We start from the raw sequence: 27242 nt of genomic DNA, 5'->3' as shown, positions 1-27242 counted from the left end.
GAATTGAAACTGTTGTAAAATAAATGACAAAAATCTATACACTCATATTTGCTCGAATCTTTTTCGAAGGTATCTAAGTTTAATATGACTAAAGTAAAATTTGCTGTGCTTGTGATTAAAGAATTAGTCTAATACATTTAATATGAATATGTATTATGAATTCAAGCATTATTATTTATTAATTACTAGACGTCCGCCCCGGCTTCGCCCGTGGTACATATTTCGCAATAAAAGGTAGCCTATGTCCTTTCTCGGCTATCAAAATATCTCCATACCAAATTTCATGCAAATTGGTTCAGTAGTTTAGGCGTGATTGAGTAACAGACAGACAGACAGAGTTACTTTCGCATTAATTATAATATTAGTATGGATGTCATGTTAAAAATAATAACGCCTGTCAAAAAATATGCTATTGAAGATTCATATTATATTGTATAATTTTTTTGACGGATACTTGTTGAATACCTGAATTGAATTTATTTTAACACATCTACTGAACATCTCAATATTATAATATAGAAAACAAAATATGAAACTTATTAAAAAGTATATCAATAAATACCAGAGTTAAAGGCAAATAAAAAATCATTATTTTCTGTTTTCAATTTATTGTTGTATCAGCAGCGTTACCTCTCATTGACTAACTTAGCATTTTATTGACAAACTATAAGCTTTTCGTATAACCACGCATTATGATAATTTATTTTTGATTCCGGTTGAAGGCTTCCAAAATATTTACACAGTTCGTGTAATCGATATTACATAATATTATCATTGGGAGTAAAGGATATTAATCTTATATATAAAAATGAATCGCAAAATGTGTTGGTAAGCGCATAACTCGAGAACGGCTGAACCGATTTCGATAATTCTTTTTTTATTATATTCCTTGAAGTACGAGGATGGTTCTTATGTAGAGAAAACGTAAATATTATGTACCACGGGCGAAGCCGGGGCGGACCGCTAGTTATTAATATAATTCGAGCTTTTTAATACCTTTAAGATACCTTTCAATTATGCTATGTTGATGCCATTCTCAGTAAGGCGTTGACAAGGTTATTAAAGGATTACTTTTGAATTATTTTTAATAAAGCGTAGCCAATTCTTCGAACTTCGTCATAACAAAATTAATTATTGTAATAGATACATATGAATTTGAACTTTAAATAAAATTTAATGGAATACAATCAAATATTAACTCTACGAAATTATTATTAATATATCACTCTAATGTTCTAAAAACTTAATCTACATATATTAGAAGTATTGTTGAGGTGGTCCATCGAATCCTTCAAAGCCATCGTAGTCAGGAAACTGAGCAGCGACTTTCGGATACACTGAAAGAGGAAAATGTGAAAATATAATATTATAAGATAATTTCAACACAAATATTTAGTATTTTTACTTTAATGTTACCCAAGATGACAAAGACAAGATTAAGTGAGCATTAGAATGACCTTCTGATAACGCATTTGATTAATTGTTTGGTGTTAATCTACCTCTAACCATATTAATACGGTAAAAATCGATTTGATTTTTGGGGTATATAATATACTACATAATTATTATCTTCAATTGACAATACACAGTTCAATCTAACTACTTCTTCTCTATAGTTTTAAGCTTTTTGTAGTCTAAGTATATGAAAATTACATTCAGAGTATTATTATATTTACTTATTATTATTTAATTTAGTAAATCTTTATTTTTATTGCACAATATGCTTAGTAATTTAGGTTTATTTATAAAACTAATTTTGTTTTATTACTTACAGAATGGAGCGGGTGACGCGAAAACTTGCGGCGTGTATTGTCTCGGATACTGTACAGGCACAGGCACAGGTTTCGCGACATACTGTACTACGGGTTGTACGTGCTGTCTGTGCACTGGTGGTGCGGGGTGTAAGCTGGGACCAGTCTTTGATACCAACGCGTTGAAGCCATTTACAGAGTCGGCTGTGTAGTCCACAGTTCTGATGGAACCGTCAGGTTCTACGAGCGAATATTGTCCTGAAATAAAATATTTACGAATTGTTTAAGAAACTAGGTATAATATCTGTCATGGAAATAGTAAAAATACTTAGTTGATGATCCTGGGATAAATATTTCAACAAATTAATCTCTTCATCAATTAATTAAAAGGATTAACGTAGTTAATAAAATAAATATGAATCCATAAATATCGAACATACATGGACACTAGAAAAAGTAACTAATTTATATACAATTTAATATATTTTTTGTATGAAAGAGCATATACCTCAATATTTTCCCTAAATTTTTCTTACGTTGTCTATAACACAAGTAATGAGTTAGTAAAACATTGTGGTACTTTAAGTTCCTTAATAAACACGCTTATTACGAGAACAATTTTCCAAACAATGGCTCATGTTAAAAGAAAACCGGTAACAGCACGGCATTTCCAGAAAAAAACTTTGTTTTGAGCATTACGCATAATTACGTATTACAAAGGGTATTATGCTACAATAGTAATTTACCCATTCATTGTTATAACATACTATATCATAGTATGAATTATTCTCAGCGTAAAATCCTTCGAAACCTTTGCACATTGTGACGTTTTACTTGAGATTATAAACAATAAATCTTATGAAATATGATATGTAGGTATACAAACTTTTGTACGTACACAAGTTTTGAAGGATTTAAGCTGTTTAATATTTCAATAAAATATAATCATTGCATTAGGTATTTATTTATATATTTCTTATAATTACACTGTTATTCCTATCTCAATCGTCTCATAAATTTATCGATACTTTCAAAATATGGTAAACTTATAAAAATTTGCTGAGGAACTTACAATATTACTATCATTACATTTTAACTTATGAAAATGTATAAAAGTATCAAACTCAGATATTAATTAACTTTAAATTTTTTGAAAAGCTCTACAGAGTAGTCTACCCGGGTGAAGCCGGGTGAGCAACTTGTAGTGTTAACAACATGTAATTTATGAATACAAACTATTTTTTTACCTTACCTTTAACAACATCACCGTCTCTCGTTTCATGTTGGGACTTAACATCTCCTGTCGAGGGATCAGCTACTCCATAGTTGAAAGCATATTGCGGCCTTTCCTGAAAAAATATTTATTAGATAACATAAAATCATGCTTTGATAACGTAACTTTAGATAGCTCTTTAACTTGAACATAGCTCTTTCGTCAATGGTCATGCATTTTATTTCGACAGTGCATTGATCACTTAAATATTAACCAATAGATATTAACCAACCAGCAATTAGTATATATAAAAAACTGTTGAGATGTGAATGAAAATATTTATTTACCATATACCTTGCCGTTAAATAGCACGTAAAATATATTTTATGTACCAAAACTACTCACATAATATGAATTGTATCCTGGATCATAAACTGGATTAAAAACTGCACTTATTTTCGGAGCAGCATCAGCCAATCCCAACACTGCTATCAATACAACACTCGCTACATAACACATAATTACGAACAAATATTTCTACTATTATCTTGTAAATGTTAAACGTCTAATACAGCTAAAACTTCTTCCCAGAATAATACAATGGACTTCAGAGAGTCTCTTATATTATAGCCTTCTAGTACTAGCCTTGGTCCGCGCCGTGGCTTCCGAAAATGAAGTTTTCTTTACATGTACATTGTACATATCCAACGAACAACGCTAATTGTGAAAATCTTCACACGGCCCAATGGTTCATCTTATGTAGATTAGATTACAACATATTATTTTATGGGACTGATTGTTGAAGTATGGGAATAATAATGTTATTCATAGTGGTCATCATGGTTATTGGTAAGTTTTGTATGTCTATTCTTTTTCGTGGTTTGTTGTTCTTTCGGCTGACCCCTATACAATCGATACATGATACGCTGTCTTCTAGATAATACAGTAGGAGCTTTATGGAACTGTAAACTTGATTGCAAAATGTGAAATTTCTTTGTATACTTAATACAATTTTTTTCCATATAATACTATCTTCAGCGCATAGTTCCTCAATAAAAAATCTGTTAGTTCTGTGCCACGTCAGAAATGCTACAATTAAACAAACAACACACAACAACTTTCACAGATTTGCAAAAATTTTGAAATTCTTCATCTTTTCGACCGACGATTTAAAATCACCATTATTTTAAATGAAAAAAAATAGTAAGTAGGATTAGTGAGTAATTTAATATATGAGTAGTTAGTAATTTAACAGTTTGCCAAAAATAGAAAAAGCAAAAAGCTTTTATAGGTTGATGCATTATACCTATGCACCTACTTATGCAAATGCAACTTTTAAAAAAAATCAAAAGAAGATTACAAGGCCTACCATTGTTTACAAGCAACTGAAACGAATCTCCTACAATGAAAACAAAACAAATCGAGGAAATACAATAATTGATGTTCCGTTACAGACGATTCCGGAAAAATAGATAGGAAAGAAAATAGTTGTAGGTACGACTTGTATGTCCTACTAATATTATAAATGCGAAAGTTTGTGAGGATGTGTATTGTGTATGTGTGAGTTTGTTACTCGTTCACGAAAAAACTACTGAACTGATTACAATGAAATTTAGCACACATATAGAGGGTAACTTGGATTAACACATAGGATAGGTTTTATCCCGAAAATCCCAAGGGAACGGGAACTATGCGGGGTTTTCTATGAAAATGCGGGCGAAGCCGTTGGCGGAAAACTAGTCCTATATAATATGATAGCGCTCGCTCTACCAAATTTGTTTATTTATTTTTCCGCTATTATGTTAGCTTTGTTTAAATACTTATCGATTTTGATTTTGATCAAATAATAAACGTAATGTTAACATTTTATTCGATTTTATTTTAATCGTGAGTTTATTATTTCTTTCTTTGTTAAGTAATTTAAAAGGTATTTTACATTTATAATTAAAAAGTCAAGACGTGTTTATCAATGCTTTATTTTATCTATGATGCTTATAATATGTATTTACATACAAAGTACTTAAATCAGCAAGGTAATCTATCTCCCACGATATTCAATTTAACGTACTGTCGAAAATAATTGTACTGCGCCACAACATGTGCCAAACTTAAGGAAAAACAATAATACAGCTTTATTATTTAAATGTGTTACTTTTAAAATATGTAACTAACTTAGAATTGTAAGAAACATATCCGTTTTCTAAAAAAAATCATGGAACTTTGAACCTAAATAAATAAAACAATTTATTTCATATAACAATATACTGTATTTCGTTTTTCTTATTAAAGAGGCACAATAATTGTACATTATATATTTTATAGTTCTATATTATAATTTATAATTTACCTCTGAAGATCAATTTACTTTACGTTAGGTATGTAGTATTATTATAATATGATTCTTCAGCAAACACATAACTTGTAATAGTGCATTCCAGTCAAGGACTTGATCAATACTATCATTCGAAATAAATGTTCTGAAATAAATAAGAAAGTTTAAAAATTATTGAAACAATGACAAAGATCTTAAATTATTCGTAGATATCAATGATTTTAATACAATTTTCTTGCTACTAAATACAACTCATATTATTTAATTCCATATGTTGTTATAAGATTTTATACATTCACAATTATATGGAGAGCTATCAAACAAGATAATATTAATTTTGTAGCATCAATGGTGTTTCCATTACTTTCCTCTGGATCTGGCAGCCACGGCCCACATTGCCTGTAGCCCTCCTCAAAAGAATAATTATGTTCATAACAGGTGGTGTGAGGAGCACGACCAAGCAGAGGAACCTGGTTCCGCCAACAAGCGAGTCGACTTGCTGACCCCAGTATCTTACTGTCGTGCGGCATTTGCACTGGCTCATTGTGAAGAGAATTGTTCAGCGGTTTACCGTTATAGGGACAGTGTTTGTAAATTGCCATGAGAATAAGATTGGTTCGAGGGACTTCAGTCGCTACCAACGGCCACTGACACGGTTTTGCTGGTCGATTTAATGCCTCCATTGCTTTTTTATTCCGCTGCAACTCATAAAGTGGCCTAGTCCTATCACATGCTGCAAATCTCGTTCTATTGATAATGACGCGGTCGTCGTGCAGCCGCTCAAATTTTTCTCTTTCGAAATCCCGACGCAATCGGCGACGACGTTTTAACTTTTCTACTTCTGTATCACAGTTCACTTTATTGTTAGTCATTGATAAAGTTAACAAAGTAAACAGTTCACGAGAACTATACATTAAAAGTTGCAACGAGTTCCATACGGAAATTATTATCGAAGGTAATCTAGGTGCTGCTGCGTATAAAGGTTCATCTTTCGGTGGAAAACACACCCCTTGATAATCATGTACCCAGCGAACTTTAAAAACACTTGCATTCAATAAAGCTTGCATTGCAGCAGGATATTCATTAGCGAGATGCCTATTCATCGCATCTTCTTCCCCTTGATCTGCAATAATCCATCCCGCATCATCAATAATCACACAAGTCCAGTTTTTATTATCACATCGAGGCTCACACTTTGATTCATCATCCAAAGCGCATGGGAAATTAGTGACTAATTCAAGCAAGTCATCTAGATGTTTGGGATAAAAGTGATATCCTGCCACTCCTATAATGCCCTGTTTTGTGGGATGTCCTAGTGTTCTTGCAGCCGTTAACCATTGCCAACGCGGGCCTAAGGGAGGTAATATGCCTTCAGTATTACGTAGAACTCTTACAGGTGGTATCGGCGCATGTACAATAAGTGTATCAGGCTGAGCACTAGCTCTACGATACCATGCTTCTGAAGGACCAAGTGGCCATACGTAACCCTCTGGTGGATCTGCATGCGCACTTGTTGCATGGTATAGTTGCCAACGTGTTAAACCACTCTCGGAAGCAAAGAACGCTGTATTGGACCCAAGTAGACAAGAGGAACATTCCCTTTCGGTATCAGGATCCTCATGTTCCAATGCCCATTTTAAAGTAGCTATTGCTTCTTTACTTAAACTTGTCATTAATTTATCATTACACTGGTAAGTTTTTTCAAGCAAAGTTGGAGTTATTGGAGAAAATAAGTGTTTTAATTTTTGCATTGCAAAATTTGGTTCATCACGACGACGTCTAAGAAAATGAAGCAACTCCAACTCACGAGAGTCGAAATGGGGATCAACATGTCTACAATACAACCATTCCGGGTGAATCGCAAAATCTGTACCGGATAGAGCTTTCAAGGCTTCCTCTCCGAGTTGCTGCGTGAACTCTCCGTCAGGGACAGCATGAAGAAGGTTGTATTTAGGCAAAGATACGACGAGAGTGTAATGATTGTGAATGCGCTTCCAATAATAGTCTCTCATCTCCAGAAGAACTCTCATTCCACCTTCAAATATACTTTTAGCATACATTGTTCTAAACCCCGAAGGTTCATCATTTACAATAGCTTTTCGAAAGTCCAGCCAATCTTGAGGATAGTCTCTTGGTGAATGATCCACTCCTGGTTGTTCAACATCCAGGAAATCAACTGTACGATATCCTGGTCTTAATATGTCCCCATCAAAAACAGGCTTTGTATTATTGTGTAGAACGATGTTCCCTCTGTGATCTAAAATAAACAACGATCCACTTGCCCCTGTGAGATAATAAGGTAATACCAATTTTAAATGATCAAGAGGAATATCAACCCCAGCTACCCCTAATAGTCTATTTACAGGATAAGTTCTAGTAGAATTTCTTTGTTTTTCTTCGTCTAATGTAACTGTTATATTTTCGACGGTTGTACTTTCAAAAACTGGAACAGAAACGCTTATTTGCAATCTATAATTCATATCTTCCATTTCGTAATATTGTCCATACTTCTCCAATGTATCCATACGTTGATAATCTTTATAGACGTTTTTGAGAAATTTATCCTTATTTTTTCGGAGCTCTTTATAACGATATACTTGTTCAGTGTTCTCTTTTTGTTGCCAGTGGAATTCACCACGTCTAGGGTCTTCAATATGAGCATAAATATCACTATAAACTCTGAGCCTATGTTTCCTCTGACCGACCAATGGACGTTCCAGCACACGTAATATTCTCATCACCTGCTCCGTTACATCATAGTCTGATATTAATTCTGCAAAATAGCCATCGCGCTCGCAACTTAATTCGCCTCCATACAAACGAGTGCTGTCTCGCAGACCAAATTGGTCATGCAGCCACATGACAAAAAGTCTAATTTTTCCATCGGGATCAAGTTGACGCATTAAAGTAGTATAATTTATACACAAGCTGTCCGTAACCATAACGATTGCTTGCTGACATGAAGGAGGTCTATCTAATGTTCGTTGTTTCTTTAGTAAATTTACGGAGTATGCAAGTACGTCTCCAATTAATGATTCGTTTTTCATTTTCTTTGGCATGAGAGCAGCCATAATAGCTGCCGAATTAACGTAATTGGCAGGAACAAGTTTTTCATTGAAGCAACTTATAGGAGATTCTATTTCTACGTTATATCGTAAAACATTTACGTGATCATCATCCGTAAGAGCATTAAGAAGTGTGGATATTAATTGCCGTGCAATAACTTTATTTGACGAGTTGTGCATAGAGCCAGAAGAATCTAACAAAATCAAAATATCGCGAGGTGCACCACCAGCACTGACGTACCATGGACGCAACCGACAATCATAAACATCTTCTGCTTCAACGTTGAGATTATATAAACTTTGCCATAATGCAGCCGGGTAATGTCTTAAAAATCCTTTAGCACTGCATAAATATTGAAAGTCAAGCGTACTATCATGGGCATAATTCTCCCGAAAGGTAGATAAAAGCCCTTCAGACCAATATAAATGTTGTAACACTCCAGGACTACAAGCAAATACCTCTGGAACAACATGAACACTGCTAGCTTCCAAAGATACCTCGGCGTTAAAATGAAAGCTTTTATGAAGTTTAACTTTGTTAACACTTTTACACGTTGAGGGTAATTCCCATTCACTTTCAGTTGGTTCTGCTTTCTTTAAAACATCTAAATCAACGCTGTAATCAAATGTATAGTTAGTAGGTGCTTCAATTTTATTTTTTAAAATATGACTTGAAAGTTCTTCTGCTCGACGCATAATAGCTTCAGCAGCTTGTCCTCGTTTTTCCAAAAAATCTTCTAAATCTTTGCTCGCTTTTTCCAATATTGCAGATCCATTACGTATTTCGACATTGAACTCCGAAAAACTTTTAGATAACACATGCCTACGCACTACTTTTTCTTCTATTTCAAATAATCGGTCTTGTATTTCCTTAGCCCAATCCCTTATTTGTTCTCGAGTAATAACTTTCAATTTATCAGGTGGTTTTCTCAAAAGCGTTGATTTAACTTTAACCTTTGTAACGTTGGCTATACTGAGCGGGGCATTTTTGATTTTACTTTTATTTACTAACAAGCGATCTTGATGTTCTTCTAACGATTTTCGAATGGTGTCGGTGTTTGTTTTGTTAACTGATACTTTTGTTTCTATAACGTTTATTAGACAGAACAAGGATATTATTTGTAATTTAATTATCATTGTAATATAGCACTGTTTGAGGTATACTGTTTTAATATGGCACACGCGGTTCGAAGTTCGCGTTCCCGCCCCGTATCTGATACTGGCCAGTATACTCAATAGAACTGACGCGGTGCGGGATTCGAGGGTGGCTCCCGCCTGTCTGGCGTCAAAATACGCTAGTCAGAGTAAATCTCATGCCAACTTGCCCTATTTTAGGACAGAATTGTACATAATACATTTGGAATGTCAGTATGTGTTATGAACAATAGTAAAATATAATAAAGTTACATTTATAAGTAAACACAGTATGGAACTACCTACAAAGACAACGAATATACATAATTGTACGAATTGACTGACCTAGTTAGGAGTTAGTAAGGAACAAATTAAAACATATAAATAAAAATATGGATATAATACGCATACGTTGTGGATGACCATCAATGCTTATTTTCTTTCATAACAATGACTAAAAACACATTAAACGAATTATTAATTCTTGAAATATGTAAAACTTTATCGAACGCCATCTATCTATTGTTTGATAAACTTTTTTAACACAGATACAAGTTCTCGACGCTGCGTATATAGAATTATATTATCTGTAACGCAACATGAAACCTCAATCGCACTTTACCTCAGATGTTTGTAGATGTCGTTTTTCGCAAATAACAAACTTGAGATATCAAATTAACATCATCATCCGGATATAATCTACCATAGATTAAAATATAGGCCAACGACGACGACGACTAAAGTAATATAAATGATATTAATTCAAATCAAATAAAACACCTTTCAAATACTATAACGAAATAACTTTATTAAATAATTTCTACACAAGCACACAACAAATATTGTAATTAACAATTATTAACTATATATTGTTTAACATTATAAAACATTACAATTAACACATTTTACATTCTACTCAGGTACCCTATGGTACAAAAGATAAACACGCATCACGAATACAATTAATAATCTTTAACAAAAATAAATAACAGAAAAACGCGTTGAGATCTAAATTATGTTTTTAAAATTCTTAAAACAATTCAAACTTCGAATAAATACTTCTTGAATGCCATTTTTGTCTTATGAAAAGTATATCTGTTCCAAATTTAAAAATATAGAATTGTTTGCTCAAGAGATTGTTGATCTCAGCTGAAGTTGAAACAATGCAATGGGTCCTCTTCACAATGGACAGCGTTGGCTCATAAATGATCGTCGATATTTGCCGCCGTTACGTCGATTATGAATAAATATCTACAATGACGGCCGATGTCTATGCATTTAGTCTCTCTACAGTCTACACTATCGTGATTGCCTTTACTCGCCCAACGCTGCCCATAGTGAAGAGGGCCCGTTAAAAGATTTAGTGTGAAAAATGAGCTTCATGGGGTGAGATAGGTGCAGTTCTGTGGACGACCGCGTTGAAACCGTTATGTTTGTCGGCTGTGTAGTCCACGGTACGGATGGAGCCGTCTGGTTCCACTACGCTGTATTGACCTGATAGAAAATAATGACATAAGCAATTTTTAGTTCACCAATACCCCTCCACCTCTTTGTGTTAACGCGTGAGCGTAGAATCAAAACAAAAGTGTGTGTGCCGAGTCAGAAGTGAAACTTCTTTGGCAAGATTCAAAGATACCAAAATTGACGCCTTGCTCAACGGCTTGGTGGTATTGCCATGACGCGACCTTGAAATTTTACTCTCAACACGCCTAAAGAAGTTTCACTTCAAAATCTCTGTCTAGCTGGACACAGAAGGCCAATTACCTAATTGTCCCTAAAGAAAATCGATCAGATAAACAGGTGGGTGCAAGCTTTCTACCCAATAACCACTATTCACACTTAATAACATCCTTATTTAGAATAATTAATTACCAAAGGAATAGTTAGGTTAAAAGCAAAAACGTATTCCGTGATAATCCGCCGATCCGATCATCAACTTTGAATTTTGATCATCATAGCGTTAGATCATCACCGAATTAGCTACATTTTAATTTTGAAAGTAGGTAGTGTACATATTATATTCGATAGAAATGTCTGTCTTGTTAATACATTGCAAACTATGTAGTTAAGATCGGTTATTAATAGGTAAACATTTTCAACATTTTGAACCGCTGCAACATCGTTCGTTTTTCCGGAACTAATTCGGATACACAACGAAGCATAGAGCATTACATAATGATGAGGAAGAAACTTGCTAAATTACAGCTTATTTTATAATAACTTTGCAATCTGCTGTACAGTATAACAATGTTTATGGTATACATGGTCCATTCATCCAGTGAAATGGTTATATAGCGCAGATTTATATGTTAAAATATATTATGTATGCCATGCGAGCCGCTTATCCTGGCTTTGCTTGAGGAAACAGGCGATAAAAAATAAAAATAAAAATGTTGCTTTGGAAAGGAACTTATACTATTATGAGAATGGAAAACGAAAAGTGGTCGCGTAGATTTTGAGTACAATCATAATAAACAAAAGGGAAAATGTCTAATTGATTTTCTTTTTGGAAACAACGATTCCTTCAATTGAAGCTCGCACTAATTTTACCAAAAAAAAATTCTGACACAAATCAATGTCTACATGTTTATAAATATGATGAACAAATATAAAAGTAGTATAAAATGTTACTAAAAATATCTACCTTTAACGACATCGCCGTCCCTGCTCTCATGGTGGGTCTTTATGTCCCCAGTGTGAAAATCATTGACGCCATATTTGAACACATATTTTGGATATGCCTGTAAATAACACAAATTTTATATTCCACTTCGAGTTTAAAATACCGATAACTAGCCAGTAAAAAGTGCACTCATTTAATGATAAAAATGTTTAACATAACAACTCCAAGACAAAACACCATTATAGTGGAGAATTTTGTTGAACTGTCAAATGTTGCATTTAAAACGACTCTACAAAAAAATCGATACATAATCCTAAATAAAAGAATTTGCTCTATGTTGTTTTAAAAAAGCCAGAGCCAAAACAAAAATCATTTTTGCAAAGGTAGAGTCATATATAGAGTCTCTGAGTTAATTTTAACTTTTTATCTATTTTTAAACGTAGGTAACTACGAAATGTACCTATATGTTACGGATATTTAATAACAACAAACTAATGAGGTTAAATTTACAACAATGTTCATCGTTAATTATTATAAGTACTTTACAATGAAACACTACTACAATTATAATCTCATAATTTATCATGTAATTTAGAAATAAGGTAAATATATGGTCATTGTTTCCAAATTTTCGCACTAATTAATGTAATTAATAATGAGTAAGCACTATTTCATACTCATATCTATAATTTATTACTTTTTGGCATGAATGACAACGCAACTAAACGTTTGTTGTTTTACAAAAGGGACAATAATATTATTGTATTAAATTAATCCTATTAGATTTCCCCTTGATACACTTGTAAGTACGTTACGTTACGTTACGTTATTTGTGTGGGTAATCCACATACATTCAAGGTTTTTTTTCAATGTAAGTCGTCATTTAGGATACTTATACTTTTATACTTTTAATATACTGTTAATATGTAAAAGGTTAAATTATGATATAAGCACTGTTCTATTTTGATCTAATTCAGTCAACATTCAATGAAGATGAGATGCAAGTATGTTTGAATGTAGACTAAAATTATACTTGTAAATCATTGTATTACATTACCAAATTAATTACCATAGTCTTGATTAATTACGAAGCCGAAATTGCATGCAAAATATTGCCAAAAATTGCCACTATATTAGGCATTATACGATTTACATCGAGTTTAGGTTTGCGTAGAATAACAATAATATTATATTAAAACATTGTTTACGTTTACACTAATTGAATAGCAATTACATTGTTATATTTACAAGATCATTCTTAATTTTAATGATTAAAACAATCGTAGCACGATATAATAAATTCGACTCAGACCTCAAACCTAATTTAATATATAGTTAAGTAATACTAACTAACTATGAATAGAATAAATGCCATAATAATAAGCTATAAATAAATCAAAAGGAAAATAATCACGAACTATGAATGGTAAATTCATGAATTGATTATGTTCCTTCAAGAAAATTTGTGTTTTTGGACGCACAGCGTGATATCATGATCACTTCCATTAATAGTGAAAGTATTAAATAGGAAGAATTTTTCTTGCGACGAACGAATAAATGGTAGCAGGTAATGGCGATAATAATCTCATCAACATTATCTATTTTTTTAATATTTATAGTTCAATAGAAAATCTGAATATTTGCTAGAGAAAAATGCTCTAAAACCTAACGTAGTCTGTGCATACAAGTAAGATTCGCAAAGTAGGTAATACGCATTGACTGTTTTATTTACCTACGTCACAACTGTCACATAATATTTAAATTACACACAATTACACATATTATGTCAGCATGCTTTCTTTTTCACCAAATAGTTCACGCATAATATGATGTAATCGTATTAGGATTCCAGTAATGCCGATTCATGTTCGTTTTACCAGTTTATGTCTAATCATGTTATACCTAATACTGATAATTCTTATTAAATTAATATAATAATATGATAATTAGCCGTTTGCCAAAGTTTCGACCGGGTTGAGCACGAAAAAAAAATTATTAACTTATCCGGAAAAGATGGTGATTGAGTGATTTCTAATGGTAAAATATTTTTTTAAATCAATCTTATAGTATAACAACATCTTTAAAGACTGAATCTTATAAAATAATCTAAGTCGTAATATTCCTCTAAGGATTTCAATTCTTACTCATTTATTTACACATCGTCATTACTCATTAATTTAAGATGTTAACTCAACTTCTGTTAAATTACTTGAGATTAATAACTGAAAAATGCTGCGTCTAATCTAAAAAAGCAATCATAACACCTTATAATTTCACTTCGTATTTGTTCCCATGAAGAACTTTTCAATGTGAACTGTCAAGGTCATTGCCTACCAAATAACAAAGGCTATTCATCGATAGGCAGACGAATATCATGTGATGTCACATCAATTTTTATCGGGTTTCTTTCTCTTTTTAATTGCTTGTTCAAACAATGAAGAAAAAGCTCATTCAATTGTGAGTTTTCATGATTACGCATAATTTATACGGTAGGAATTAAAATGTGCATATAGTGTTGTCTACTTGCGTTTAGTAAAAAAATCTTTTAGTAGGTAAAGGTTCCACTTAGTTTGTTCTAGTGGAAATTTATTTTCTATCCTATCCCATTTAAGAACTAAGTAAAAATAAACATGTTTATTACTTAATCTGGCTCTACTACTCTTACTATACTAATGATAATTTATTGTAAGTAATTCAAGGTGGTAAAAAAAATCATTATTCCGTCCATTCAAGTGAGAACCCGCATTTTACTCTTTTTACTCTTCTTTCAATTTTAAATTTTGCTTATTACGCACAGTTTTTTCTTCAATATATTTTGTTTCTTTTAATTTATAGTTACATTTGCATTTATGTGCTAGATATTGCCCTCCAGAAGATTTAGAACAAGTCTGTGCTTAGAATATTGCTCTGTAGATCGTCTAGGTAGACTCTAAACTTATTACATGATCGGAACAATAGAAAACACGACATATTATAAACAATAACTCACGTAGTAATCGACGTGTTCATCCTCCGGTATATAGTGGTGTGCCAAATGGTGTCCAATCACAGGGCTGTGCAGGGAATGCGAGAAACTTCCTTCAGGCTCTAGATCTGACTTCTTGTACACTATGCGACTTTGTACGGAAACTGCTAGCAGAAGAACTGCTGCTAAATACTGTGAATATTCGTGTTATGTATTAATCTTATGTATGGGACATGCAACATTGACTGTAAACTACGTAGATATATTCTCAATAAATTATAATTTTATTACAAAATGTTCGATTATTAGGAATAAATTCAAAAATAATCGATGCTTAGACACTTTAAGCAATTTATAGAGCTTGATATCGAATAGGTCTAATTGATGAAAGTTGAACATAATATTATTATTATTTTATCATTAGATATAAGTTTGATGAATTTAACTATTTCCACTTCAGTGACAAAATTATCGTCCGGAAAAATCTATTTATACCAACAACCGAACATCCAACACTTATTTTTAATTTTTTATTATGAATTGAAGAGATAGAGTCATCGAACTTTTCACACATTTCCAAAATTTTCTTTCCCAGGTATATTTTTAAAACTATAATAAATTTATTTTACCACAGTCCACCTCTCCAATTATCCATGTCCACAATCAATATTTTCTTATTTTTCCACTTATACAAAATCACTAAAATAAAAAAAAAACACCTTACCTTAAAAGCCATATTTATATACACACACACTTCAAATACAATATGAACCAAGAGTTGCTTTGAAAGGCTAAGTACTGTATGCAGTGAATAATTCGACTCATGCGCTTATATGTGGTACGCAAAAGAGGTGGCAATCTATTGCTGGACAATATAAGGTATAGTTGACAAAATTCTAAAATTTAACTATTCTAGTTGTGTTATAGGAAAAAGGAATTAACCTGAAAGTTTATGAAGATTTTTTTAAACACGTCATTGGTACCCAATTTAGGACAAAGATTTTAGTAGTACAATAACTCTGCATTCCAATTGCCTCATGTCCGTAACTTTCGATAAAAATAGCATATCTCATCAAGATCTCATAAAATTGGCTTAACCCTGATGTAAAGTTGATAGGGAAATAGGAAAGGAAATAAGTGAAAACCTTTCTTTTTAGCAAATTAAGAAAGTACCTAGGTACTTAGGTAATGTTTATGACATTAAATTATTGTAAATTAATTATATAATTATTTTCCTATAAAGCTTTACTGCCACTGTTAGAGAGAAGATTTTTCCGAAACGTTTAATGAAGAAAATTAAAGAAAAACATGAAAATAATTTTTAATTATTAGATTAATTAATTATTATAAAAATGAAATCATCCAATCTACTGATCCTATTCTTATTGTAAGCTACTTGTGCAGTAATAAAGTAAATAACATCTCAATTATAGGAATAAAGTATGAATCAATGATCCATAAACAAACATAGATACATCAGTACAAGACCTCGTATTGCTCGGTCCATTAACTATACTAATCAGAACAAAAATCAATCATTAATCACAATAATATCGACCGGTACAAATTACTAACAAACACGATGTTCTATAACAACAATGTTTTATTTCTACCAAGAAAATCGTTTATCCCTATTATTGAAGCGTGTGACATACTCTTTCTCTTTCCACATTAAACAGAGAAAAAGAGACATCATTATAAATTTACAGTTAATTAAATAGTAACTATTGAATGCATGTTTTTACACTCCATGCGCTTCCTTCCTGAAGCACAGTAGGTAACGCGTGGGAGACGGAATCCGAACCATCAATTATATCATTTTGCGGAATTCCAAATAAGTTATAACAGGTGTGAATGAAAAATTTATAATAAGAGGAAAACACTTCGCTTAATATCTGTTCCAGTTAATTAATTATTCAAGCTTTTGACACAATTAATAAAAGATTATACGGAGATATTTACAGAGAGCTACAAAATAGACTCCAAATATTTATCTTCCTGCGAATACTCATAATATTATAATGTGTGTTTGCTTATCCTTCACTTCGCAACGGAGCGAATTTATTATACGATTTTAGTGGAGATAGGAGGATTGAGTGACGTAGATTTCTTGTGAATATACCTTTATACAAGGTAAGCCGACGGTGAAAAGTTAGTTCTAAATAAAGTTTGTTAATTTCTCAAATCGCCCTAATATAAGTAGGCATTGTCAAAGATTTAGGCTAACCGAGGAAAGCGTACTTGTCACAAGCTTACGCAAGCCTTCTCGCGTATTAGTGACATATTGTAATAGGACTTGTGACCATAACACCAAGAAATCACCATTACTTGCACTACGTGATGTCGAACTTATTGAATATGAAGTAATTCGGCTCTATATATGCGTGTTATTTGTAGGTTACTTTCTGATTACGTTATTACTATTTAGTGCTTGTCAAATCCATACTTAATATTATAAATGCGAAAGTAACTCTGTCTGTCTGTCTGTTACTCAATCACGCCTTCTACTGAACCAATTTGCATGAAATTTAGTATAGAGATATTTTGATACCCGAGAAAGGACATAGGATAGGTTTTATCCCGGAAATCCTACGGGAACGGGTTTTTCTTTGAAAACGCGGGCGAAGCCGCGGGCGGAAAGCTAGTACTTAATAATATTAATAATTATTATTATGTAGGTAGTTTAAAAGTTTATACATACGAGTAAATATTATTAGAAGTTGTTGTATCACTTATAAAACATTATTTGCCTTGATTTCATTAATTAATTAAAACAAACAATACCACAATAGATGGAAGGTAAGGTTAATAATAATTAAACAACAAACATAATAAACAGATGTATAAATAGATTCAATTATTATATTTTTTATCGTCATTATTTTTCGTACAATAATGTCTTTAATTTTGGTACCTAAGACCTACATTGTTATGACTTATGAATATAGAATAAATATAAAAACTAGTAATACACACAATTAGCTCTAATTGGAATTACAGTAATATATATTAGGCCAGTAGAAATCGACACTAAAAAACCCTAAATTCGCAAAGCACGATGTAGATTTGAATTTTTGGTATGTTGTTTGGATCAGTTAGGGTGATGTAAATCCCAATTTGCAACTTCGAAAAAGTTGTGCTCGCTGCGCACCACGTGATAAACTGCGAAAATTTTGGACTTTTTTCACTTTTTGCTCTAAAAGTCATAAACTATGCGTTTCCGACAAGTATGATTCAGTATATAAATTAAGGTTATTAAATTTGCAACAATTTAAGCCTAACCGCAGCTCTCTAAACCTTATAACGACTAAACTGTGGCCTTAAATATTGAAATTTTTAGTTTTGCTCCCGTTTGAAGCAAAATATTGGCAAAAACCGCTCGTTCTATGAGAAGTTCGTATAATAAAGTTGTAGTGCATTTAATTTTCTTTCATAAGAGCATAGATCAAAGTCTGTGAGACAAATAGTTCACTCACAATATCTGAAAAACAAAAAGAAGGTAGAAATAGATTTTTAAAGAATTGAAACTGAGGGCATATAAAATCATAAAAAGGATAATACTTTTTCATTTGCAGGATAGGTAATTAACAAAATTACAAAGATAATTAAATTTGCAACAATTTAAGCCTAACCGCAGCTCTCTAAACCTTATAACAACTAAGCTGTGGCCTTTCAAAGATAGTCAGTTTTTCCCGAAATTTTCAAATTTTTAGTTTTGCTCCCGTTTGAACCAAAATATTGGCAAAACCGCTCGTTCTATGAGAAGGTCATAAAATAAAGTTGTAGAAAATTTAATTTTGTTAATTACCTATCCTGCAAATGAAAAAGTATTATCCTTTTTATGATTTTATATGCCCGCAGTTTCAATTCTTTAAAAATCTATTTCTACCTTCTTTTTGTTTTTCAGATATTGTGAGTGAACTATTTGTCTCACAGACTTTGTTCTATGCTCTAATGAAAGAAAATTAAATGCACTACAACTTTATTATACGACCTTCTCATAGAACGAGCGGTTTTTGCCAATATTTTGCTTCAAACGGGAGCAAAACTAAAAATTTCAATATTTCGGGAAAAATGAACCATCTTCGAATGGCCACAGTTTAGTCGCTATAAGATTTAGAGAGCTTTAATTAGGCTTAAATTGTTGCAAATTTAATAACCTTAATTTATGTACTGAATGATACTTGTCGGAAACGCATAGTTTATGACTTCTAGAGCAAAAAGTGAAAAAAGTCCAAAATTTTCGCAGTTTATTATTTGCGTATAATCTTTTTTCCTACTTTCCCAAATTTTGTAATTTTGTTAATTACCTATCCTGCAAATGAAAAAGTATTATTCTTTTTATGATTTTATATGCTCTCAGTTTCAATTCTTTAAAAATCTATTTCTACCTTCTTTTTGTTTTTCAGATATTGTGTGTGAAATATTTGTCTCACAGACTTTGTTCTATGCTCTTATGAAAGAAAATTAAATGCACTACAACTTTATTATACGAACTTCTCATAGAACGAGCGGTTTTTGCCAATATTTTGCTTCAAACGGGACCAAAACTAAAAATTTCAATATTTCCGGAAAAATGAACCATCTTCGAATGGCCACAGTTTAGTCGTTATAAGGTTTAGAGAGCTGCGGTTAGGTTTAAATTGTTGCAAATTTAATAACCTTAATTTATGTACTGAATCATACTTGTCGGAAACGCATAGTTTATGACTTTTAGAGCAAAAAGTGAAAAAAGTCCAAAATTTTCGCAGTTTATCACGTGGTGCGCAGCGAGCACAACTTTTTCGAAGTTGCAAATTGGGATTTACATCACCCTAACTGATCCAAACAACATACCAAAAATTCAAATCTACATCGTGCTTTGCGAATTTAATGTTAATTTCCACTGGCCTATATTACGTTATGACTTTTATAACGCTATTACACAATATCCAATTGCCACCTTATTTGAAATTGTTACCTATTGTTATTTGCTGTGCCAACTACCTATATCTATAACTTAACTACATTGTGTCCACAATATAATATGCTAGATTGACTTTTTTCACTCACAAAATTACTTTTACTTCTTATTAGAATACAGATAGCATACAACTTAAACCAATACAGATTTTTTAGGTACGTAAACTAAAACACTTTGAAGAAAATAAGAAATTTTTGAAATAAATTGGGTATAAAACGACACTCGACATATCTATAATAAGGTGAACAAGCATTACATCTATGATCTAAGTAGACCGATTGCTATTGAGAATTATAATCCAAAGTTACCTAATATAAGTGTTCACTAAATTGCTAGTCAAGACACACGCGAGCACTTAACTCTATGGAGTATATCGTAGGTGAAACTGTACAATATCAATATTGAGATACCTGAATATTGATAAAAATGTAGTCTACTATTGTGTAATGCATCTATGCATTGTGAATGAAAATCAGTCGCAAACATTGTATGAAATAGCTACCGCGTTTTACTTTAATGTTTTTTTTTGAAGTGAAAACTTCTTTAGCGGCTTAAAGACGGATTTTTTTTTTTTAGCCCTTATATTCCATGCGTAAGACGGATACCATTCCAAAATATCAAACATGCTGAACGTTAATAATCAAGTTTTCACTTCTGCCGGCACTCCCGGAGTGCAACCCGGTCTTTTTTTATTTAGAGACTTGTATCTATAGTTTCAACTTATAGTATAGAACGTTGGTTTCCACTGAAAATGTAGAGAATTATGTATCGGTTAAATAAGAATGAATACGAAATTTTAAGCTCATAATGTTAAAATAAATACAAACCTATACGTGCGAATACGTGTAAATATTCCTAAAAGTTCCTATAACTAGGCACCTCTAGTTTTTTTTACTCTATATTTTAAAAGATTGCTTCCGCTTATATAAGAGGAATATTGCGTCCCAAATGTTTTTATAATTTCATACTGGAAATGCATATAAATGTTGTTCTTGTGACCGAATTTTAGTCACGGCGAGGTGCTACGGAGACTACTCAACGGAGACCAAATCCAGTGGTAGAGGTATATAGTTTATTATCCTTAATTCTTATAAATGCTTGTAATTCAACAGAAGCGGAACAACAGCCAAATAAATCAGGCCAACGCATTTTATGGTCTTTGTTAAGGCTTACAAAACAGGCAATAATAGGTACTTATAGCCTTGTCTCCCGAAAATAAATTCAGATGCATTGGTGTATGAAAAATTCCATAATTTTTGTATGCAAATCATATCAAAATGAAAAATAATGCTCATTAGGATATATTTTATTCGAAAATAAACTATAAGAAAGAAACCTAGTTAACACCAAACCTTAAATTATGTAAATTAAAACATTAAAACTGTTCACAAAATCGAAATGTTCCATAGGGGTCAAACAGATTACGAATTTTCCTTTTATTATTTTTATCGTAATACACACGCACCCTCCCATTGTTATATTTTTCTGGTTTAAGTTCATTTTCTCTATATATTTCATATTCTAACTTGCGATCTGGCTTTGTTTTTTTAACATTGAAATCGGTATCTTTATCGATCTTGAAATTGTTCTCTAGAAGAGGATCCGAAGAAATGTTGAACGGGAATTCTGTGTTAACGGAATAATCAAGATTTGGTTTATCCTGCGGTATTGTTGGAATATTTGCACCAAGAATCTTGAAGCTTTTGAGTTCCACTCTGTAACAATGTCAAATCTTTCCATAACAATTAATATAATAGCATCGATTTGTAAAGGGATTATTCCTAGTTGAATCATCTGATAGCTCATAGAAAACGTGAATCGCAAGTAGGATTACTTGGAAACCTAATATGTACATGAGAGCAATAACTAATAGTTTTAATTAGGTATTCTTATTATCTGATGATAATAATATATAATATAATATATTTTCGATAAATACATAAAATATCGATACCCGTAACTGGAGTCATCAGCATAATACTTCACATGCACAGGATTCCCTTCTTTATCCTTATAAGAGTATTTCCCTATAACAGTGCCATTCGGATACCGCATTTCGTCTTTTGATTCCAAGTTGGCATCTAATGTTTGCTTTTTCTCTATTGGATAAGCTAAAAAATATATGTTTATTTTGAACTAAGTTAGAGATTAAAAGAAGTTAGAGATTTAAAGAAAGTTTAGAGATAAAAAATTAGGTTACGTATACGTATTATACATAATATAATGGCGAAAAATAAAATAATTCAGGTAAATTTAAACTCCTACTGCTGGTACTTACAATTCAATTCATAAGTCATGAATAAAAATAATATCAAAATACTAAACGTAAACATGAGTGTTATGTGTTGAAATAAAATTTGCACTGCTTTATTTATCTCACATTTATCTGATTAGCTAATTACAGAAATAATGACAGTACGATGACAGCAAGAAAATATTAAGGAAAGAGGTCATCCTATAAATTCAAAATATTTATCACAAAAATTGATAATGTCATGTGCTTAGGTCATGTGGTTATAGCCAATTTACAGCCTAAAGAATAAGAAGTGTCTAAGAATTTTTGCTATCTTATAAATTTAGGAGATGAAATTTCAAAACTTTGTTTTATAATCTACTAGCGGTCCGCCCCGGCTTCGCCCGTGGTACACGTTTACGTTTTCTCTACATAAGAACCATCCTTGTACTTCAAGGAATATAATAAAAAAAGAATTATCGAAATCGGTTCAGCCGTTCTCGAGTTATGCGCTTACCAACACATTTTGCGATTCATTTTTATATATAAGAAGAAGATAATCTGAGGTTAGGAAATAATTAAGTTGGTTCTTAAAATAAAATTCAGCAATATGCAGTTTATAACTTGTGAAATCATGTTTTTTCTTTAGTTAGTCAAATGAAAACCACGATCTTTTTCACATGAGTGAGAGATTACAGAGGTAGAGTGGGTATTTGGAATAAAACACATAATTTCACATAAATAATTTATTAAATATTAATACACTAGTATAATAAATAGTGACTGGGCGGTTGATAAGAATTGAATATTCTTCGTTCGACTGCGGGTTTAGTTGCTTTTTTGACGCCTTTTCGTTTTGGAGGCCTGGTCCAAGCTACGGCTGCTTCGGTTGAAGGCTCTTCTATTACATTGACAGGTGGAGCATTGTAGGGCTCCTGTTGCAATTTTGCACTTACAACTCTGAAATTTAGAAAAATCATTAATTATTCATCTCACTATTACATATTGTAAATAAAGATATCAATATATATTTTAGGTAAATTAACTGTCTTTATTATGTTGTTTTTATTAAGAATCAAAAACACAATGTCGATCCTACTAATATTATAAATGCGCAAGTTTGTGAGGATGGATGTGTATGTGTGTGTTTGTTACTCTTTCACGCAAATACTACTGAACCGATTACAATGAAATTAAGCAGTAAGCACACATATAGAAGGTAACTTGGAATTAACACAAAGGACAGGTTTTATCCCGTAAATCCCACGGGAACGGGAAGTATGCGGGTTTTTCCTTGAAAACGCGGGCGAAGCCGCGGGCGGAAAGCTAGTATTGCATATTTCCAAAATGCATTGTGAGCGTATAAAATGTCTCCTCTACTATGAAAAAAATTTCACTAGGTATTTTATATTCGTGATTTGCACATATTTTACCCGGCAGCTATACCACAGTTGCTATACCTACTCAGTTCGGCTGTTAGTAAATTATTTATTTAAAATTTATTTTAATACTTTATTGTACTGCCAACAAAAAAAAAATACAAAAAGAAAACTTATACTAAAAGAAGACACAGCACAGATGGCGGCCTTATCACTTATAAGTGATTTCTTCCAGGCAACCAACTGATGATGGGATAACATAATAGAAAAAAAGGAGGTGGGTAAAAAGTATACGCAAAAATTATGTAATATAAAACTAATAGAAAAAAAATTACTGCAGCTAATAAATTAAAATTAAATTTACCTATAACCCTTCTCATCGGCGATATAATTATATCGCCGGGGCTTTCCCAAAGCATCGATATACCCATAACTTCCCACCACTGTTCCGTTGGAATACCGTTCCTCATTTCTGAACTGTGTGTTGCCAGACTCCGGGTCCAAAACATCGTACCCAAACGTATAGGTACCTAAAAATATATTGAGATTAATTAAATTTGCGTTTTTATTGCCTTGATATAGATGCAAAATATGTATAAATACACCGGTTCGGAAGAATATTAATTTTTGGAGATTAAAAAATTCAAACTCGAATAAAGAAAATACCTTCCTACTTATATAAAGCATTTCAAGTTTTTATGCTTAGCATATTGTACTGTTAAAAATTAAAATATGGTTCTTAATGAGGGAATCACAACAATACCCAGATAACTGTTTGACTAGATTTTAATAAATAAATAGCTATGCTTTTATGACTGCCTGAAAATATATTTTTAAAGCAATTAATAAAATCAACTTACCATCATTGCCTCTATAGAAATAACTAGGTGGCTGTGCAGCCAAGCTGAGACGCGGGTGTCTTGCTGGAGACGGTCTGGCTGAATTTATCCATAACAGACAGAATGTGATGACCTGGAAACCATTTAATTAATTTAGAGTTATTCTGTTATTAATGTTTTGAAGATAAATGTTCTCTTATAGAGAATATTTGGAGCAATTAATTACTTATTTGTTTTTATATTTACTATTTAAATTCAGTTCTCTTATAATTATCTTATTTAGAACAGTAAAATCAAATACATATTACTAAGTAGTTCCTGTTCCTATTTTTTTAAACTATAACCAAGAGGGCAGTACTTCGATAAAAATGGATCATGGTTAAATTGTTGAATAGAAATATAAAACCAAAAACACTACGTAACTTATATTTTTTAACTTTTGTTTTTTTATTTCTTTTTAGACTAAGTCCAGAAATCGATAATAATAAAGTAATATTTTTATCTCAATAATAATAATAACAGTAACAAATTGGGCTATTCAATATATATCAATTACGAGAGCTTTTTCTATATTAACGTCGGTTTGAGTAATGGTGCACATTTGTTTGAGTCGGCCTGATCTCATACGATTTGTTCAGTATTAATGATCATTACCACCGTATATGTATTCTGGTACAACGATTAGGCCGCTTACACATTTTTGTTGTAGCCCTTTTTTCAATAATAATCTTAAGATCGCATTTATCTGTTGATACTTACGTATCGATACGCATAACATAAAATTTACTTATTATGATTGTTAATGACCTCTGAATTTCAAAACCAACTAATACTATTCTAGCTACGCAATAATAATACTATTTTGATATAGAAAGAATTCTATCTTTCTATATCACAATAATAAAGGAACGTTCCCTTGAACTGTAATTTTGAACTTTATTTTCAAGCCTTCAATTTAAGAATTAGATTTAAATTTAAGTCAAGATAATATACAATTATGCACATAAATAAATGCTGGTACTACATACATACTTTACATACTTTGCACCGAAGTTTATGTTATCCTCTTATATTAATTTCAAAATAATTTCGTTCTTACACAAACACACTTCATATTTTTTCAATATCGTCACTTGAAACTAGGCTTGAAACCTTATAAACATTTTTTTATTAAGTAATATTTAGTAAGTAATTATTTTCGTAAAAGTTTTAAACAATAAAACAAAATAATCTTAAAAATCTATTCCTTACCTTAAACCAAGCATCCATAACTGATAAGCACTTTCTCTCACTTCCTGGAAGTATTCAACGCGGTCACCCTCGACATGACTGTCCACGGTTATGGGCGTTCTTTTAGTTATACCAAAGCCTCCAAAGATAGTGGGTGAAGGTAATTTCAACCATATCCGTACGCTGATGTCATGCCATTAGGTGCAGGATAAGAAATGGTCATTTGGGAGGCGACGAAACAGCCTCAAATCAGTTAACGGTAGCTCATATATCAAATTCGCCTAATTGGATAGTGGTGATGAATTAACATGATATATGGTTAATTAAAGAACTATTTCGGTGGATTTGGGTTGTGTTTTATCGTTTTTCGTTAAAGGAGCGATTAATTTTAATGATGATACATGAATTTATAAGAGATTTGGAATAGGCCAACATGTTATTTGGTGCGTTATGTTAATGAAATGAGTTCGTAATTCAGGTAAGTATGTATACCGTAGTGTAATAATCCAGTAAATGCTTACAATGAAACCATCTATAATAACAAATTGCAAAAATGTGATTGACGGATTAATTAAGGATTGGATTGAAAACTAAAATACACTTTCCTAGCATATTATCTTCTTCACTTTATATCATACTTTTTCTAGCTGTCTATTACACTATAAGGCAAATATAAACAGAATATTCAACTCAAACATATAACTATAAAAGCGTATGAGCATGATTTAACAGTCTTCAAATGTCAAAATGATGTACATGTCTCGTATAAAAGACCAAAATGTAAAGCAACCTGATATATCTACAATCTGTCAGCAAGTAGATAATATCTCATGCCCCTAAAAGCGTATCGTCGGACCAATCTGCGGATATTGTGTACATGCCATGTTGTTCATAAACATTAGTATGAAAGGCGTTATATGTAATCTACTAATACGGCGACTTTGACATTGCCGCAGACTCCTACATATCGCGCCCACGTAATTTTCTTTCCTATCAAATCCATGGAATATATCTACAGTGTGTTGTCTGGCACGATGCAAAGTGATCTATTATTTCAAGTAATTACGGTTTGGCTTAACTTTATGTTTTACAGAAATACTGAGTACTTAAAAATAAGATACATTATGTAGAAAAAAAAATACAATTGATATTTAAATAACCTATGAGAATCTGCCTTAAAACGTCAAAAAAGTTAAGTTACTACCATGATGTAAAATTCCAAAGACATTCTTATATGTGTCTAATTTTGTGTTATTAAAATATGAAACACTTAAAACTATTTAATACGCCGTATATTTCGTGAATTCAAACCAAAACACTCCACATCCTGTATAATAAAATGCTAACAACAACAGCCATCAAAAGAAATTGCTTTAAGCCAAAATAATATTTAAAAACAAAATGTCCTGCTTTGGAAAAAATAATTATGCACCTAATTGATTTATATAATTAAAAAAATCCTTTGTGGAATAGTAAATGAGTTCAACCAACTAAGTCGCAGCCCACGCCTTCGTT

The 27242-nt window shown here is 31.9% G+C and overlaps 5 protein-coding genes across 5 annotated transcripts; all 5 read right to left on the bottom strand.

The window, feature by feature from the left end:
* Nucleotides 1-594: 594 nt before the first annotated feature.
* LOC149904460 (larval cuticle protein A2B-like) lies at nt 595-3989 on the bottom strand. The gene is made up of 4 exons (XM_090107402.1): nt 3370-3989; nt 3004-3100; nt 1773-2009; nt 595-1337 (listed from the first exon to the last, which is right to left on the bottom strand). Exons 1-4 carry the CDS (start codon nt 3481-3483, stop codon nt 1258-1260), a joined length of 528 nt encoding a protein of 175 aa, XP_089963528.1. The 5' UTR covers nt 3484-3989; the 3' UTR covers nt 595-1257.
* A 942-nt stretch (nt 3990-4931) lies between these two features.
* LOC149904459 (voltage-dependent calcium channel subunit alpha-2/delta-3-like) lies at nt 4932-9789 on the bottom strand. Its single transcript, XM_090107285.1, has one exon. The coding sequence runs from the start codon at nt 9496-9498 to the stop codon at nt 5584-5586; it is 3915 nt and encodes a 1304-aa protein (XP_089963411.1). The 5' UTR covers nt 9499-9789; the 3' UTR covers nt 4932-5583.
* A 494-nt stretch (nt 9790-10283) lies between these two features.
* Nucleotides 10284-15951, bottom strand: LOC149904458 (cuticle protein 19-like). Its single transcript, XM_090106986.1, has 4 exons — nt 15808-15951; nt 15108-15275; nt 12140-12236; nt 10284-10989 (listed from the first exon to the last, which is right to left on the bottom strand). Exons 1-4 carry the CDS (start codon nt 15817-15819, stop codon nt 10856-10858), a joined length of 411 nt encoding a protein of 136 aa, XP_089963112.1. The 5' UTR covers nt 15820-15951; the 3' UTR covers nt 10284-10855.
* Nucleotides 15952-21421: 5470 nt separating this feature from the next.
* On the bottom strand, nt 21422-22343 carry LOC149904457 (uncharacterized). Its single transcript, XM_090107051.1, has 3 exons — nt 22325-22343; nt 22001-22157; nt 21422-21761 (listed from the first exon to the last, which is right to left on the bottom strand). The coding sequence occupies exons 1-3, from the start codon at nt 22341-22343 to the stop codon at nt 21422-21424; spliced, it is 516 nt and encodes a 171-aa protein (XP_089963177.1).
* Nucleotides 22344-23010: 667 nt separating this feature from the next.
* On the bottom strand, nt 23011-26140 carry LOC149904456 (uncharacterized). The gene is made up of 4 exons (XM_090107403.1): nt 25749-26140; nt 24519-24630; nt 24023-24188; nt 23011-23239 (listed from the first exon to the last, which is right to left on the bottom strand). Exons 1-4 carry the CDS (start codon nt 25764-25766, stop codon nt 23044-23046), a joined length of 492 nt encoding a protein of 163 aa, XP_089963529.1. The 5' UTR covers nt 25767-26140; the 3' UTR covers nt 23011-23043.
* Nucleotides 26141-27242: the final 1102 nt, after the last annotated feature.

This window comes from Colias eurytheme, chromosome 11 (assembly GCF_061535395.1).
Source record: "Colias eurytheme isolate Ceu_HAF_F1 chromosome 11, ilColEury1 Martin Lab GWU primary, whole genome shotgun sequence".
Taxonomy (NCBI): domain Eukaryota; kingdom Metazoa; phylum Arthropoda; class Insecta; order Lepidoptera; family Pieridae; genus Colias; species Colias eurytheme.
Note: the sequence above shows the minus strand (reverse complement) of the source record. Positions and strands in the feature narration are given on the sequence as shown.

Excerpts from the sequence above, each read along its gene's own strand:
- LOC149904456 (XM_090107403.1), bottom strand. Across the intron at positions 24,189-24,518 it reads TTTCTATAGAGGCAATGATG|GTACCTATACGTTTGGGTAC; the intron begins GTAAGTTGATTT and ends ATATATTTTTAG. Across the intron at positions 23,240-24,022 it reads GCCGATGAGAAGGGTTATAG|AGTTGTAAGTGCAAAATTGC; the intron begins GTAAATTTAATT and ends TCTAAATTTCAG.
- LOC149904457 (XM_090107051.1), bottom strand. Across the intron at positions 21,762-22,000 it reads GCTGATGACTCCAGTTACGG|AGTGGAACTCAAAAGCTTCA; the intron begins GTATCGATATTT and ends ACATTGTTACAG.
- LOC149904460 (XM_090107402.1), bottom strand. The coding sequence starts at position 3,483 with ATGTGTTATGTAGCGAGTGTTGTATTGATAGCAGTGTTGGGATTGGCT. Across the intron at positions 2,010-3,003 it reads AGACGGTGATGTTGTTAAAG|GACAATATTCGCTCGTAGAA; the intron begins GTAAGGTAAAAA and ends ATTTTATTTCAG. Across the intron at positions 1,338-1,772 it reads CGCGTCACCCGCTCCATTCT|TGTATCCGAAAGTCGCTGCT; the intron begins GTAAGTAATAAA and ends TTCCTCTTTCAG.
- LOC149904458 (XM_090106986.1), bottom strand. Across the intron at positions 12,237-15,107 it reads ATGAACACGTCGATTACTAC|GCATATCCAAAATATGTGTT; the intron begins GTGAGTTATTGT and ends TGTTATTTACAG. Across the intron at positions 10,990-12,139 it reads GGACGGCGATGTCGTTAAAG|GTCAATACAGCGTAGTGGAA; the intron begins GTAGATATTTTT and ends ATTTTCTATCAG.
- LOC149904459 (XM_090107285.1), bottom strand. The coding sequence starts at position 9,498 with ATGATAATTAAATTACAAATAATATCCTTGTTCTGTCTAATAAACGTT.